The following is a 16,403-nucleotide window of genomic DNA, read 5'->3' as shown; positions in this document are numbered from 1 at the left end:
CAGGATACCTGACCTGACAGGACCTGACCACACGAATGGCTGTAATGGAAAATGTGCGCCTTTTACATGCACTTTGTTGTACATACACACACACACACACACAGTCGATTGTTTGCATCGTTACATCAATTGAGATTGGTCGTTTATAGGTTATTTAGTGTCACATATCATGTGTTTTACAGACTGCTTCCGGGAATTGCCCACTTTCTGGAAACCAGGCTAAGGAAGATGATATTGATGCTGCGTTAGATGACCTTCAGGTTTCTTTGGAAGGGTCTGCCATTAATAAGGACCATACAGATGCAATGCAGATTACCCAAGTGCCTCAGCTATCCTCATACCTCAGATTCCTGAAGTGAGTTTTGTTAGGTATATATCTATTCGAGCGTAGCGTAGCTAAGGATATGACACAAAAACTGATGTCAATGAGAAGATACTCCTGATGAAAATATTTGCCTACTTTATCAGAAGCGAGAGTAATCTAGCAACAGTTATACATCGTGACATAATCATTGTAATCGTATCCAAGAAAAAAATTACGCTTACGAAGTGATTAAGTTAGCGATCCAAAGAAGATATAAAAACTTCCAGCCTACTGACTCAAAGCATGGAAAAGCCATCCTCACCGTTATAGCAACTTGTGTCCATGGCACTGATTTTTTCGTATTTTAGGCATTGCGAAAGCTGGCAAAACTTAATCGTATAAAACTATAACTTAAATATCAATTCAGTTTTATAATTTGAATCATTGTATAGTGTCACCAAAGTAGTTGTATCGTACAAATTGATTCCCATGAACGAAACGATTAATGATTGCAACGTACAAATCAACGAAAAAAAAACAGACCTCGCGAGAAAGACTGCTGTTATCGGTGCTGCTGCTGCTGTTGTTGTTGCTGCTGCTATCCGTAAGTTTTTGAAGATTTCTATTGTGTGGTTGGCTTGCCATTCTTCTTCAGTTGGCAATTTTATTATTAGAGAAATAGTAATCTGACGGTGTGGTCTGCCATGCTTTGCGCTTCCTTCCTCTTCAGTCTGCCGGTTTATAGACACTCCTTTTTGCTGTGGTGTACTGATAGTGGCGTGAACTAAAGGTATCTCTCTCAAAAAACCCTCACCTCAAACATTTCCCAATCCATCGCATTTTGTCCTTAGTTCCGCACTGAATTTACCTTCAAGCGTGTTTAATAGATGCCTACAGCCATTAAAGGTCAAAGGCTAACAAAACAACTACATTTATTGGTACTACTCAATTAGAGAACGTCAGTGATTAACAAACACTTCATGTACTGAACTCTTTGCATCAACGTTTGTCAAAAGCTGTTTGAAATTTGCAACTTATAGTCGCATATGTAAGTATAATCCATAGTTAAGTTGATGACTGTCTCATTGACAAATTTATGTTGGACATGACCAAGCAGGTAGAGGAGCACTACGAGATATTAACTTGACGAAGTTAAATAGGCACCGCATTTAAATCTACATTTTGATTTGACCCTGGGTTCAACTGATAGTTATGCGATTTTGTGATATAAGTTTATTGTAGCTATATTTGTATGTAACTGCGTAAAACTGACGCCAAAAACAGCATATATATAAAATTATTAATATATATATATATATATGTATATGTATATATATACATATATAATTGACCCTACTTAATCCCTTTTCTAGTAGTCTAAAGAGTGCTATTCGCCGCCAATCCAGCTCATTTCTATTTTAAGAACTTAACATATGGTTACATGTACTTCCTTTTACTTCTCTATCCGGCTTGCCGTCAAATTTCCTGCTGCTCGCGACTTTTCGATGTGATTACAAAACGGAATCACTCATCGTTGCCATCGACACCTGAACGATGACCGCTTCTTTGCAATGTAGACCACGCAAGTTCACCCTGAAAGCGTTCCAACAGAGGTTCTTCGTATTTCGGGATACAACACTATCAATGTACAAAAGCCGTGAGGCAGCCAACTCTAATGGACCCGCACAACTTGTGTTAAGTTTGAGGGGTGCAGAAGTTGCGCCCGACGTTGATGTCGCACAAGCCAAATACGGTGTCCGTTTAGAGGTGCCCAGCGCTGAGGGCATGACGGAGTACTGGCTCAGGTAGGTAGCTGGCTATAGGTTATGGTCGATATGCGAAAAACCATTTTTTACAGGTCTTATTGTCGAGGGGGGAGCGGGGGTAGTCAAGTCTCTGGTTGAATAACGACAAGGGTCGCTGCTTCGAGACCCGCCGGCAACACATACTACACAACCTGTGTAGGTCTGGGAGTCCGCGCACACTTTGTGGCTTTAGATGAGTTTTTTATTTATCATGAGCAGAGTCTGCTAGAATTTATTATAGTAGAAGGCCTTTCAGTTACAGATTTAACCTAAGTTTATAAGGATCGAACAAAACAGCTAGCTATTTAGATCGTCTCCTATAAACATAATTAAAAGATGGTTCATACGTTCGTGTCTGCCACCTGAGATTTATACAGGATTTGGAAATGAAACAAAGATTATGTGGTCATTTATTACTAAATTATGATCGCATAACTAATACCAATGCGGTGCCTTGTTAAGTCCTAATGGGAAACAACGACTTTCTATGGTACAAATATCCAAGGGAGTTCATCTTGCCGTAGATTGTAGGGTTTAACATAAGGAAAAACAATCTAGAAAGCTTTTCATTATAACTTCGCTTCTCATGGCCAGAATAGTATGGTGCTCTTATGATTAGTTCGTAACGTAGATTTTCCGTAAGCATCGCGCCACATTTACTTGAAAATTATAGCAAGTGCAGCACAATGAACTGAAAAAGTCAATTGAGTCCTGTTATTGGTTCATATATATTGTACCATTCAATGACCGCCATTGATTATTGGTTTGTTTTGTCCCGTCAGGTGCGAAGGTGAGGAGCAGTATTCGAATTGGATGGCTGCTTTTCGGCTGGCCACTAAAGGCAAAACGATGGCAGACGCCAGTTACGAACCGGAGGTAAAGGCACTGCAACAGTTTCTCAAGATGCAGAAACCTGTAACCAGTCCATCGATCGCTCTCCAGGCCAGCGTAAGTATTTCCCCTTCGATGGGTAGAGAATATATATATATATATATGTGTCTAATGTGAGGCTATGTAAGTAAAATCTTTGTCCTTATTTAAGCGGAGAGCACTTCTCATTTATGTTGCAGAGCGACATCGTCGTTGAGGATTTCAGTGCCCCGCGTTTTATTCGAAAACGTGGCGCTGGATGCGTTCAGAAGGGCATTCTGTTAGCGCACTCCAACGTAAAGGACTTGTCTCTTGCCGAGGCCAAACTCCAGTATATCCGTGCTTGGCAAGCGTTGCCTGACTTCGGCATAACTCTGTTCCTTGTCCGGTTCTCACAAAATCCCAAGAAGGACGAAATTCTTGGTGTGGCTATTAACCGGCTTATGCGCGTGGATTTATCCGCTGGTTCGTAATGCTATTTCTAGTAGTCATCGAGGCCATCCTGCGACTTAAAAATGCAACACAAACTTGTTTGTTTAATCCAGCTTCTGTCAGAAATGGAATTAAACCTGTTTATACTCAATGCAGTATATCTTTTGTATGATGTTAATTCCTTATACGATATTTACGTTGGCTCTATAATATAGGCGACCATTTGAAGACGTGGAGATACACTACGATGAAGGCCTGGGACGTTAATTGGGAGGTCAAGCAGCTGCGCTTGCAGTTTGAAGAGGAGGACTTCCAGGTCAGTATGTTCAAATACCTTTACCCAGATTCCTTTCTTTAAAATTCGTTTTAAAGACAATAGGAATTTATTCGTGTCACAACTGGCATTGATCCCACTATTATTCTAGGTGTCGCCGCTTTCTGCCGACTGCAAGACTATCCACGAGTTCATCGGCGGTTATATTTTCCTTTCGATGCGCTCAAAAGAGCAAAACCAAGCTCTCAACGAGGAACAATACCACAAACTTACCGGTGGATGGAACTAATAACGTTAAGCTGATTCAATCACCTTTACCTAGCTATTTCTCTGTTAATAAAGCAATCTACGGATGGACGTATTAAGTGAATTAAACCATGAAGTAACAAGCCATCGAACCCACTTCTACTAGTGCAAAAGTTTCAAGCAACTGGAGCCCATCATTGTCATGATACTTCAGTCAAGCTTCGAGTATTTCATTGCAAGCTAGGCAGCCTTTCGACGAAAGGCCCACAGGCTAGAATGAAAATAAAGTTGCTTTATTTGCAATTTTACGTCTCAATAATCAAGCCCAATCGACAATATAAATGCAGATAAGCCAAGCAAGCTATTGAACACAATTTTCCAAAGCACGCTCGAGTGTGCTTCCCAAAATCGAGTCCCTCTGTAGCGTATCGTCTTGTGACCTGTTTATCCGTCATCTGATCTTCATACGATTTCCAGCCATTGATCGTGTCACAAACGTGCGGATCAAGTCTAAGCTGATAATTACTGTTGGCAACAATAGCTATATTAGATAGTAATAGCGAGTGTTGGCAAGATATAAAATAGATAAATCCCGTTTTTTAAGCTGCACTAAACGACTATAAGCCTGCATTGACGAACTTTGGAGAGAACCTAAAAATCATAAAAGTTTTACGTATTAACCACTTACCATGGTTCGCGAGAATCACCAGCAGAGCAAGAAGTGCCGTAATCTGCTAACTTGACGTAATAACAAGAAGCGCGACGGACATTACGTGCGAGATGGATAGCCAAAATATTGTGAAAAGAATTGTTAGAGACGTACGTTTACGAAAATTGCATTAATCATTACACTAACCCATAATAACCAATGCACCGCAACGACTGCCAGGATTCACGGACAATGAACAGGAGACACCTAGATACAGAAGTTTTCTTGTGAACCTTCTATTTTCTGTGGGATGGTACATGAGTATATAAAAAGTATATAAGAGCAAGGCACCATGCTCGAAGAGGGCAAGCAGAAGGCCTATTGGAAAAAAGGGGAACGTCTGCTGTAACGAGAAGTTTGAAATCATATTTATATAGCAGAAAGAAGATAAAAAATTTGGTCGTAAGCATTGGAGATTGCTAATCCGAGAGACTCCGATCAACGGAACTGAGCGCATCAGATATATTGGCGAGCATAGCCGCTAGGTAGCTAAACAGAATACATGATCTGTCCATCATCCTCACCCTTACCATCAACCTCGACACTTCTATAAACCTTATATCGAAAGTTGTACCTTATCAACTGATCGACCAGAAAAATGACAAATAACTGCGAGAAAGATTTAAACTGAAAATCTTTATATGTTTTTTCTTAATATATATATATATATATACTTGGCTCCTTCTCGTTGTTGTCTCGTTGAATGAGTGATCCACGATAGAACAAATGTGAAGGAGATAATGTGGTTGATAAACGAACCTATTCTAAAACAAATAATGTAACACAAATATATAGAAAAAAACGGACCTAAGGAAACGGGTGTTCGCTCTCAATACGTCTACAGCGTTGTTTTCTTCTGTCATTGTCGTCTGTCGTCGACACGGATGTACGTTGACTTGCGTCTGTAATGTTCTAGACAGCCTCGTTGTGTTCGTTAACGTCAAACAGTGCACCGTTTGTGTAATCTAAAGACGAAACTACGGGGCAAAATTATAGCGTTAGAAAAATGCGCTAAAGTAAAGACGATAATAAAGAAAGGAGAGGAAAGGAAAGGAAAGGAAAGAAGATCAAAAGTGTACCGAATGCTTCCGGGAAAACATCTCTCGAAAAGCAAATGGTGTCGTCATGTGTCAATTGTTTGTACCTCTTTGATTCTAACATTACAGATATACAATATGTGTAATTGACACAGAAAAAGAAAAGTAGTTAAGCACAACGATGGTACGGCTCGTTTTCTAAACAGGGTGTAGTTTCACTCGCACAGAGCGCACAGACTGATACTAATTTGTAGAGAAGTTCAACGGTGGTCGTACAAAGAAGGACGCGACATAAACTCTACGTTTACTGAATTCACAGCAGATTGAACTTCGGAAGAAGTACACATGCATAGGTATCAATATTGTCAAGTAACAGTCGCGGGCAATCTTTTTCGAGAAGTGTCGCCTTTTGCTCAACCGCTACTAACGAACGTAGTAAGTCACTATGGTCCAATAGGGCAAACGATCAGACAGTCTCTGTAGTATATACTTGGATGCGGTGGCATCGAATTAACCTACCACGGCTTCTCGCGTCACCTTAACTACAGGTGAACGAACGCATCGAGAGACATTACTAGTGCAAGAAAGATAAGAAACAATTGTGGATTGTTTTGTTATTATAGACGTAATGCTTCTGAAATGCCACTAACCTGTTTAAGCCCACTTTCTAGTTCGTTAGTCCCATTCATAAATGGGGAATGACGGTGTACCGAAGCAAATCTATTATGATTATTCTAAAGGTGTTGACGTTACGGAGAAAAATGGGTGGACCAGACGCGCACATGTCCGTCCTATGGGCGGGAACAAAACAAGGCACATACAGTCGGTCTATATGTTGGTCCAGTGTACAACAAGTAAATATGATTGGTCTTCTGCAAATCATTTTCGCACGAGTTTCCATCGGCAGAAGGACAATGCGATTTTGGAGAACGAGTCCGCTCGTTTGCACCGAACAGAGCGAAGTAGCAAGAGAAAGGTCGACATTGCAACGAAGTGACATTGAGCGGAACGCTAGGAGAGCGTTTTTGCTGTGAGTTATTTTCTCTATTCCGTTTACTCTACCGAATTTCAAATAGATACTGCTGTTTACTTCTTAAGTTGTTTCCCTAAGTAAAGTAAATCAAATTGCCGTTTTTTATAAATGTGTCAACGCCACAAAGGAATTTACCAAAAAAAACCTCCACAGCATTTAATTTTACCGCCGCTGTTTGCAGTGGACTTAACGATATTGGAGCAACAACAGGGCAAGCTTTCAGGGAGATTGTTCTAGAGCAGAACAGAATGTTGGCTGTACGGCCGTTTTAGTCGGCGAAACGTATTCGCGAGACGAAAAAGACGTTAATGTCCATTAGAAATATCTACCTGCTATCGTCGGTAATAGTGAATGGCTAATTTATTGCGAAGGAAAATTACAAGAAATTATGTAACTGCAAAAATTACCAGAAAAAAAAATCAAATATTACAAAGCGACTATAGGCGATATTTCAGTAGTTAGAAGTGACAACGATATATGGGCGAAGCAAACAAAAGAGGTCATCGCTTCCCTTCGACACGATATTTCATGCCGTTGATGGACGACGGGAGATGTTTTTAAGCGAAACGTGCAATCGCTAATGTGTAACTTATGCCGAGTAAGTTCCTCAAAATAAAACCACTAACAACATATAATTTATTTTGCGTATCATACGTGTCGTTAATTCCGCATCAATATGGTAGAGATAAGTTTCCGCTAGCCGGTAGCGGAACTAAGGGGATGGGCTAAGATGGCCGCATCGTCGTTTCAACAACAATAAGAATTTTGGAACACAATTGTGTGTCCTCGGTTCGTTCCTTCTCAGGCTCGTTCAGCCACCGTCACTGCTGACTGCATGACGGATCATGCTTGTAGTGCTTGCGGTGCTTTCCACTGTAGATCAGCAGGAAGCGCGAAGCAGGATTTATTATAAAATAGACTAACTTACAAGTTGTTTCTACTTGTAGGAATCAGATAGCTCTCAGTCGTTATACAACGGTAACGTGTTTGCCTAGAAAGAAACGACATAGGGCGGTCTAGGTAAGCGTTGCCATACATTGTTCCGCGCTCGAACGCAATGCTTAATGGCAGCAATTTAAATTGAGCATTACGGAAAACAAGTTCAAGCTAACGGCTTATCTCATGAGATTAACGTAAAGACCGCGGTAATTGAACGAACAACTTAGCCGCTCGCCAGACAGAGGATCGATCAAAAGAAAAATCTAGTCATACTTACACGATGATTGCGAGGCCCGTGTATTAACGAAATAAAGCTCAACTTTTAAATCCTTAGCTTTTTAGTGCTTTATTTCAAGCGTAATTGGTTAGAAATACAGATTTATGAAGAATTATGAATGGAGTAAAGTCGGTGTTTGACAGCGACGTTTTTGCCCTCAGTTCTAGGCAAAACGCCTAGTTTCAACTACTATTTATGGTAACATAAATGTAATCTTTTGACGGCTCGAATGATTCTTCCAACCACACTTAGATGCAGCGTATGACAAATAACATCGACTAAGCATAGTCGTTTCGTCTCGTATTCAGGACCTAAAGGCGCTATTTTGTTAGCGCGGTGGTAACCTAAGCCTTATCATAGTCCTGATCGAGATATTCACTATCGCTCATTGCTCCTTTGCTAGACCCAGACGCCACAGCTCCGCGACGTTATAAAGGCATCCTCGAAAATAGCCAGGGTTTGACGAATAAACGAGTTCATCGCCTGGCTAATGTTAGACGGAGTAAATAAACAAACGTTGATCAATGCTTTACAGAGTCGAAAACGTAGCAGGAAAACGTTTCCAGTTTGTGTCGTCAGTGATAACGCGGTACGTAGTAATTTGCTCTGTGCAGACACCTTTTCGTGTATGTGACGTGTCACAGAAATGGTCGTATCGCTGAACAGTACTACGTTTCCCTTTAGCGCTTAAACCTTCACCAAACTAACTAGGTTTTTTTTCCTATAACACTTAACTTTTTCCTTTTATGTATATTAGGGTCTCTACCCGCATGAATGGCTAATCCCCAATGACATTGCAATGCTGAATGTTTGTTAACCTTTGTTGAAACAATTTGGATTGAACTAATTAGCCAACAGCTTTGTCTCATATCATCATTTCCTACGTTTGACCCTGTAGTTGAAACAATCTCGACTCAGAGAGAGGTAGGGGTCCAGGCCTTAGCACGAGTAGGCCATCTTTTCACTTTTTTTCCTAAGCAAGATAGATATATAGCTAACCTACTGGGCCGTTTCTGAAGGAAGAGTTTACGTCAGCAGCACGCACTTACTTAAGCACTAACTAGCTGGTGTCACAGTACCTATCTCTGTTTGATTGCTTTGTTACCCTATCTACTGTATGTAGATAAAGGGCTATATCATTTATATAAACGTGATATATTTACATGTTTAAACGAAATTTGCTCACAATTGCATTCGTTCTTCTATAGTTGCATGCGCATTTGGCTGTATGTCGAGGAATACTTCAATCGGTTCTACATATCTCATTAGGCAATGAGCTGTAACTTTATAGTGATAAGATGCCGATATGACATAATTCTGTGACTGTACATATGATTTCTGTCTGTGCTGTATGTATCTCTCTGTACGTAGCCTTGCTTTCATTCGCCCATTTGGCTAACTCAGTCTTTCCAATTGGCCATTGATCAGATTTGTTACTCGCCCAATATGGGACGTATCGTAGCGGTAAATCTTGCACCCTGCTATAGGTTCTGTGCTTGACGCATTGGCCTTGCGACGTGTAGTAAATAATATCCACAGGGACGCCACATACTTGGTGGATACCTTTAAGCTCGAAGAAAACTCGATGCGTAGATACTCGAAAAGGCGGTTATTTCTAACGGCTTGCGCCCGAGTGAACAAAATTTCACAAGTTGAATAACCCTAGCTAAAGGTTACAGCCATGGGTGAGTTAGCCATCTGGCGTTAGTTGTCTGAAGCAATAGCTCTAGTAGGGTCCGCATTTATTTTCAGTAGTTGACCCGGAAATATCGGATGTGATGATGAAGCCACACTTTTCTGGCTTCCTAATAGGAAGCAAAGTGGGTGTTCTCATAAGAAGTTTGTATTTCTTCTGGGATCATAACCTTGATGTATCATAGTTTTGATAGCATTGCTCATCTGGAATATCCGGCCAACGAATTAACAAGCGGACTTAAAGATATTAAATAATTTGTGTCCCCTTGGTAAATATTAGGTACCGAAAATGCGGTGTGTATATACAACATTGGATCAAGTAATATCGTTCCTGTTCGACGACGGGCTTAACAGCCATATATGTATAGAATCAATGGACAAGCCGGAACAGAAACGAAGGGATTACCTAGAAAGGTACAAAATTAATTGGAGAATTGACATCTAAGAGAATGTTTTTCCGATGCAAAGATATAGTTTGGTAGTCGCACGTTTCCAGGGAGGGATTCGCGGTTAAAATTGTCAGGATTGCCTCTAAGGTGTATAAGCAAAAAATGCCGTGTCATATCCTAATTCAGCGCAAGTGGAAAAGTTAGCTACATTTAATGACTTTCTTTGCTTTGTTTCGTGTCGGATACCAATACGGAACTGTGCAGGAATTCACAAAAAAGGACTAGGGGTCGCCGCCTATTCGCGCTTTCTTGAAAATTTTCCAACTTCAAGCAAATGGGTAAGTGCAATTAAGTTGTCACTCGTTAATTGTAAAAGTGCAATAAATCTCGCTGATCTTCTTGCCGAACGACTCCATACCATAACAAGCGCTACAAAGATTCCGCCTGTATCGAGGGTTATATTAAAGGTGACACAGATAAGAGAAGCAGTGTTAGGAACAAATCCTAGCTACCTTAACAACTGAAGAGCCACGCCAATAATGGCAGCTGGCCAAGATGACGCTTGTAAGTAACAGGACACAGATTGGTAGGAAAGCCTTCGGCGGTGCATGATCGCTCGCAAGTCCTTACCGCATTACAACGAAATAATGACATGTACTATTGTATAATATACATGCACGCTATGGCAGAAATGCCAATGCTGCAATAAAGATAAGTCCCGCTCTGTGGAAAACAAAGTAGCTTTGCCATATAGCCTTAACGTTCTACAGCATAGAATGTGAAAGCTTTACAGTATATTTCACCTACGCAAATGGTACTCTGCTTAGAATAGATATCTGTTCTAGTTCGCCTTCTTTCTTCACATCATTAAGTATTAACCGCGCATCGAGTTCGTAGAGGTCGCAGGTTCACGTACACGATACGTTATTGGAGTTATTTCTTGCACGTTCAGCACCTTGCAACCTCAGTGGCCAAATCTGTTTTCTTCTGACGAGAGCTCCATGAACGCGCTCCTGATACTCAGTACAACGACCATTTTCTTAACGGAGTGGAGATAGCAAGACAAGAACCTGCTACGGGAAACACTCCTTGTTTCAGTCGAGATCGCTGCTTGTCCAGCCGGTCAAGAGGGTTAGTCCTATCAGCAGATAGGCACATATACCTAGTAACGAATTAGTTTCAGACTACCGTCAGTCAGTTCCAGGTGAACTATTTTCAGAGGTAGCTGACTCGGATAGTCACTGCATTTAACGCAAAGCATGACCTCTGTTACGATTGCGGCACCGACGTCATTAACGTCATTAAAAAGGCCTGTTCGATTTTGTGTTATTATCTCCAGGAGCTTGAGGGAGGGAGTTTTTTTTTAAAGTCTACATTGTATCCTATGGCGAACTGCTTTCCAGAAGTTCATTCATTATAAGGTATCACTAAATATTAGAAAGCTTATAAAATTACCGCAAAGAAGAAAAAAAGAGCTTATTATCTGATGTTTTGAAAAGCTTTTTAGGAAGGAAGGAATTTAACAAGAAACCTGCAAATAACACTAGCTTACAGAGTACATGAAGCTTGGAGTTTTCCCATTTAGAAATATTTGTCGGGTTAAATGTCTGGATTCGACCGATACGCTCTATAAAAAATGCCTTTTAGTAGAAAACGATGGGTGACGCGGGACTACGATGGCCTCTTTGCAACATTTTTTTCGACTCGAATAATCCTTTCGCGCTCTGCTCACATGCAGCTCCTAGCGCGGCGCAAACGACAGCGACAATCGCAATGGTTTTGTCCTATACTATGCGAGAACCATGTGTAAACATTGTCCTAGCGCTTGATCTAGAGGTCAGCAATTAACCACTATTCTTCGAGTGGGTCGGCGTCTCCAAGGATGGCCAGAGACCAACGAGAAACTCTAGACAACTTCATAATCGGTCAGTGGCATAAACGTTGAGCTGCGTTTCATGATGTCATAAAGGAAACACAACCACGTTTTCAGGAAGCATAGAGCAAGTTTATTCTTGAGAAATCTTTCCGCGTTGACAGCAAATTCCTGCCCACGCGGACCGCATTTATTAGAATTCTGACCATCGCAGAAAATAATTGTATACAAGGAGTCGTTCGGCAAGAAATGTGGAAACGGAGGCTGAGTAGCTTCCTTAATGCTGGCTTTCAGTGCTGCACATGGCAAATACACCTCTTCTAGTTGAATATTCTGGAAACCCCTGCAACTTAGCAATTCTGAATTTCTCTTTCTCCGTAGGCTAGAACTTATCCCGAAAAGAGCCTATTCTCTTTTTTTGTGTGATTTTAAGCAATAATCTTCTCGACATTAAAGACCCGACGTGCAGATGATCAATAAATGACAATCTTAGATCGGTAGAAATACGTGAAGTCGAATGTATGAACTAAGACGAAGACTTATTAGCTGACCCTCACCGGAGTATGTTTAGTGTATAGAGGCCTTTGTTACATATGATCTTATGTTTTTGTTTTGGCCAAACATCTCATTAATCTCGGAAAGATCCGAATATTTGTGTGGCGCTTATTCGCGTGTCCCATGCATCCGCCTTTAGTTTTTCAAGGGGGTGATACCAATGGGACAAAACTCAATTGTATAAATTGATCAGAAGGACTATTAGACTACTTGAAGGCCAAAGTTCCCTGTGCGTATTTCATTGAAGTCAACGTCTGCTGCATTTCGTAGAGCAGCGAACCAATTACATTCGCTCTGCACGAGCTGAATCCCCAGCTGTAAGTGGTTTGAATATCCACACGAAATACATGTATCATAGGCTGTATCCAAATTATGAACGTTTCGCAGCCACTGCTTGATCCAAACGACTTCCTAGCCGTTAGTGCCGTAAAAGGCTACTGTATAAAAAAGAACGTGATAATTATTTTAGACTCAGGACCATGCCTGATGCACCCGCATGGACTCCATTCATAACGATTGAAATCTCCGTTGCAACGTCACGTACCCAAGCAGCCGGTCGTTTACTGCAACGCGCGTTAACAGAGTTGGATTCTAACGCTTTGTATACATGCACCTCAGATACCATCGAATACAAAAAGGTACCTACATTATTTGCACCTCTCCTTCCATATAGAGCATATGCCTGTTTTATATGTAGGGTCAATAAACTCAACGACGAGTTGACTGACCTCAAGAAGGCCATCAGCATATTGCCAGCTATACAAGCTCCGACGTGTCAGGCCCTGCTTCCGCATACGGCTGCTCCGTATACGCTTCTCATAACGTTTACATTTATTTTGAGTAACTTTTCCTTTACTTTGAGAACATATACAATGTCATAATGAAACAAACCCACCAGGTACACATTGGTAACTGTCGTGAATGTAAACCCATTGGAAATGTTATTTTAACCGAAAGCAGATGTTGACGCAGGGCCATGTGATAACAGTAGGTACGAGAACGAGAAAACGCTGGCATAACTAAGACCCTCCACTAGCGTGAAAGGTTTTAGTTAGGAGTAAACCCCGATATCCGTAAACGGTACATACACATTTATTTTGTTGCTGACACAGAATATATATTTGTCTATAAAGTGAGCTTCCAATTGTTGTGAAAATCAGAAGACGACCGCCGTCAGTGGAGTGTTTCAGGCACGCTGTGGCGCAATATGCGTTGAAGTCATGGAGCTGACATACTGAAAATCCATAGTACTTTTAAGTTTGAAGAGAATAGACACCCTGGATATTTGCGTTTGATAATAATGTCGTTGTGTGAGCGAAGTACAGCAGAGGGCAAAAGTACATACTCTCCTTCGAAATATTATGAATAAGAATGATAATAACCTATAATATTTATCAGAGAGACAAGCGGTTCTTGTCGCCAAAAGTCAGACAGCGAACAAAGTTACCTCAAAGTTAGCGTTTGCTATTCACTCGTTTCAAGAGGTAACCAGCCCATATCAATAATATTTTATGCCGATATTTGTGTCCGCCATCCGGGCAATCTGCTACTGAAACTACTAAGGTCAACAGTCTAGCCTTTCCAACAACAAAGGTTTACTTTGCATCAGTTCTAGATTGAAGAATCACTCGTTTGCTCCAAGCGTTAAGCCAAATAATTAGGCAGCTTAATGGACTGCAACAGGGGGTCAAGGTCCAAATCGTCCATTCGATATGCGAGAGCACCGTGCTGTCTGCCATAACGGTTTTAGCATCTGTATTACTGCTCCCTGCGGTCTGCGATATCAAAGCCCCAAGAGTCCATCTCGAAGTCTCAACGACACGAGTTAGATAGCACAGAGTAGCTGCTGTATCATACTGACCGGAACTGTAGGACACGCTATTAAGGGCATTTGAAAAGGCCGCACTAAGGTCTACAAGCAAAAAAAGTTAGATGTGTGAACGTCGATGGTGTTGTGCAGCAGTCGGAGAAAGTCTCTGAACAGTTAAGGGCAGAAAAGGACCTAGTGTCCTACTGTATCCTGCGCTTCAATTTTTATGCTTCGACAATATGATGTGTTCCGATTAGGTGGTTTGGCAGTTTTCTGAAGGTCGCATAGAACCAATGTTAGTGGCGGTGCAAATTATTGCAGCTTCCGTAGCAAAGCACGCAATAATATACTTATGAACAGATCCGGTCCTCGTGCTGCTTTACGATCTGTGCCGAAATGTTTGACGAAAATTTTAGAATACCATTTACTAAAACATGTGCTTCTACACTCGTCAGTCCTAAGTTTCGAAATCCTTCCAAGTGCTGACACAGCAGAAAGAACACGCTAGATCGGCGCATCTATTTCCTCTACTTTAAAGGTGGCCTAAATTGTACACTGAAAAATTATCTCAGTTTTATTCCGTATTTAAATAATCGAGTAGCGCTATCATTCTACTACTATCATCATACTATACTACATAGAGATAGCTTACGAACGGTAATAGGGACTGAAAAATGACGGCTTTGTAATTTAGAATGAATACCATAGTCGCTTCATGTACAGCATGGCATCTGGACTCCTTCATGCTTCTTTCAGAATCAGATCTTTAGATAAAATAGTAGCTAGTGAAAAGAGGGAACTCTGATCCTGTATGATTACATTTTTTTTTACCAATCTGATTATAGGTACCATCGCATTTTCACGTTCCTTCAAATACGTGTGCGCCACAATTTTAAAAGCTGGTCGTATTTATTCGTTATGGATGCGGCACTTATCCGATTCAACGGGCAAAAACCGATAATGACAGCAGACGTAAAATGAGCGACAATTTCTCAGGCTAAAGAAACCGTATAGGGAGACCCATGTTTATTTGTACGGCTGTACTTCCTCGCATATCTGTATGTGAACGCTTTTCAATAAATAATGTCACAACGGTCAATCATTTAAATAAAAGAAACAAATAGTATGACTGATGACAGTAAGATGAGTAAGATGTTTAGATACACGCGCGGAGTCATGCGCACTATTGGTGCTTACTATACCGTATGAAGTAGATACAAAAGTGCGTGTGAAGTAACTATAGGATATGATGTATGGATATCACTGAGTAGGCTAACACTGTGAAACAAAGCGGACGTAACTGAACACGGTTACGGTGAAAACGCCGCGTTGGACCCCTACGGCATTTCTAGTCTGTCATCGTAGGCGTAAGAAACCTGTACTACATAGTATAGAGTAACGTTGGTTTTTACATGGCTATCTTCAGAGCGTCTCATGATTTTATCTCGGTGTGTCTTTTACGGACACTAGCTCTGTGTATGCAGTTACCAAAGATTCCTTGCTTGACCTTCGGATGCAAAACATAAGCTAAAACAAGCGCATCCGGTTGTATTGTATTTCCTCGTTTCATTTCCGCAGCTCATATGTTTCTTTCATACGTTTATTGTTGCAATCTAACAAACTGTTCGCGTTTGCAGGAAGTCGATTACCGAGTAGGTGGTGGCACAATCATTATTAACCGCGTTGGGTGACATACGCGAGAGCCGGCGCCATTGTGCCGTAGAGCTAAAAGGCCACATTTGATCTAAAGCTGTGAGCATGATTCAATAACCAGTTAATCCGTTCTCCTTCGTTTCTAACGTCGCAAAATACTCCCTCATTAGAGTAATGCAAGGAATTTTCGCACAGGTGCCGTCGGTCATCATTGACCACCTGCATTGACATCCATAGTGGGTCGCATTGTGAGGATTGCACCGGTATCTCGGCCTGCGCTGTAAATCCCACATGCCATCCGGATGCTGGAAGCAGATTAAGTTTTTAACGCAGAACTTGAATTCACCAAAAGGACCGCAATCCACCCTTATCTTTGCTTCTTCGATGTCGTCATATGGGTGGCTACGCTGTTCGGGGAAGTTTTCTTTCGGCAAGGTTTCTTCCACTGTCGGAGCGGCTGGCATAATGGCGCATCGAATGCATAAAAACAAACATGAAGTCA

General features: G+C 41.2%; 2 protein-coding genes and 1 long non-coding RNA gene across 16 annotated transcripts in view; 2 read left to right on the top strand and 1 right to left on the bottom strand.

Annotated features, from left to right (window-relative positions):
• Nucleotides 1-7,358, top strand: part of LOC111246490 (unc-112-related protein-like) — a 36,849-nt gene extending 29,491 nt beyond the window's left edge. For 8 of the 9 annotated variants that reach the window (XM_086978331.1, XM_022796169.2, XM_022796208.2 and 5 more), the window contains 7 exons: nucleotides 183-355; nucleotides 846-908; nucleotides 1,882-2,109; nucleotides 2,892-3,057; nucleotides 3,180-3,444; nucleotides 3,627-3,727; nucleotides 3,837-7,358. In XM_086978331.1, coding sequence (XP_086834457.1) covers nucleotides 183-355; nucleotides 846-908; nucleotides 1,882-2,109; nucleotides 2,892-3,057; nucleotides 3,180-3,444; nucleotides 3,627-3,727; nucleotides 3,837-3,974 — 1,134 coding nt within the window. In that variant the 3' untranslated portion in view covers nucleotides 3,975-7,358. The remainder of the gene's footprint in view (nucleotides 1-182; nucleotides 356-845; nucleotides 909-1,881; nucleotides 2,110-2,891; nucleotides 3,058-3,179; nucleotides 3,445-3,626; nucleotides 3,728-3,836) is intronic. The other variant, XM_022796198.2, reaches the window with a different exon arrangement.
• LOC147758495 (uncharacterized) overlaps nucleotides 4,793-16,403 on the bottom strand; it is an 11,978-nt gene continuing 367 nt past the window's right edge. The window contains exons 2-3 of the long non-coding RNA XR_015319771.1: nucleotides 7,927-16,358; nucleotides 4,793-7,701 (exon numbers count right to left, since the gene is read on the bottom strand). This is a non-coding gene — a long non-coding RNA (uncharacterized LOC147758495). The remainder of the gene's footprint in view (nucleotides 7,702-7,926; nucleotides 16,359-16,403) is intronic.
• Nucleotides 8,391-16,403, top strand: part of LOC147758494 (uncharacterized) — a 26,095-nt gene continuing 18,082 nt past the window's right edge. For 3 of the 6 annotated variants that reach the window (XM_086978337.1, XM_086978334.1, XM_086978333.1), the window contains exons 1-2: nucleotides 8,391-8,515; nucleotides 10,275-10,348. In XM_086978337.1, the coding sequence (XP_086834463.1) occupies nucleotides 10,345-10,348 (4 nt within the window). In that variant the 5' untranslated portion in view covers nucleotides 8,391-8,515; nucleotides 10,275-10,344. Of the gene's footprint in view, nucleotides 8,516-9,900; nucleotides 10,036-10,274; nucleotides 10,349-16,403 lie in introns of those variants that run through there. The other 3 variants (XM_086978336.1, XM_086978338.1, XM_086978335.1) reach the window with 1 other exon arrangement.

This window comes from Varroa destructor, unplaced genomic scaffold (genome assembly GCF_002443255.2).
Source record: "Varroa destructor unplaced genomic scaffold, Vdes_3.0 BEIS01000001.1, whole genome shotgun sequence".
In the NCBI taxonomy this organism is placed as follows: domain Eukaryota; kingdom Metazoa; phylum Arthropoda; class Arachnida; order Mesostigmata; family Varroidae; genus Varroa; species Varroa destructor.
The sequence above is the reverse complement of the archived record's forward strand: the minus strand, read 5'-3'. Positions and strand labels throughout refer to the sequence as shown.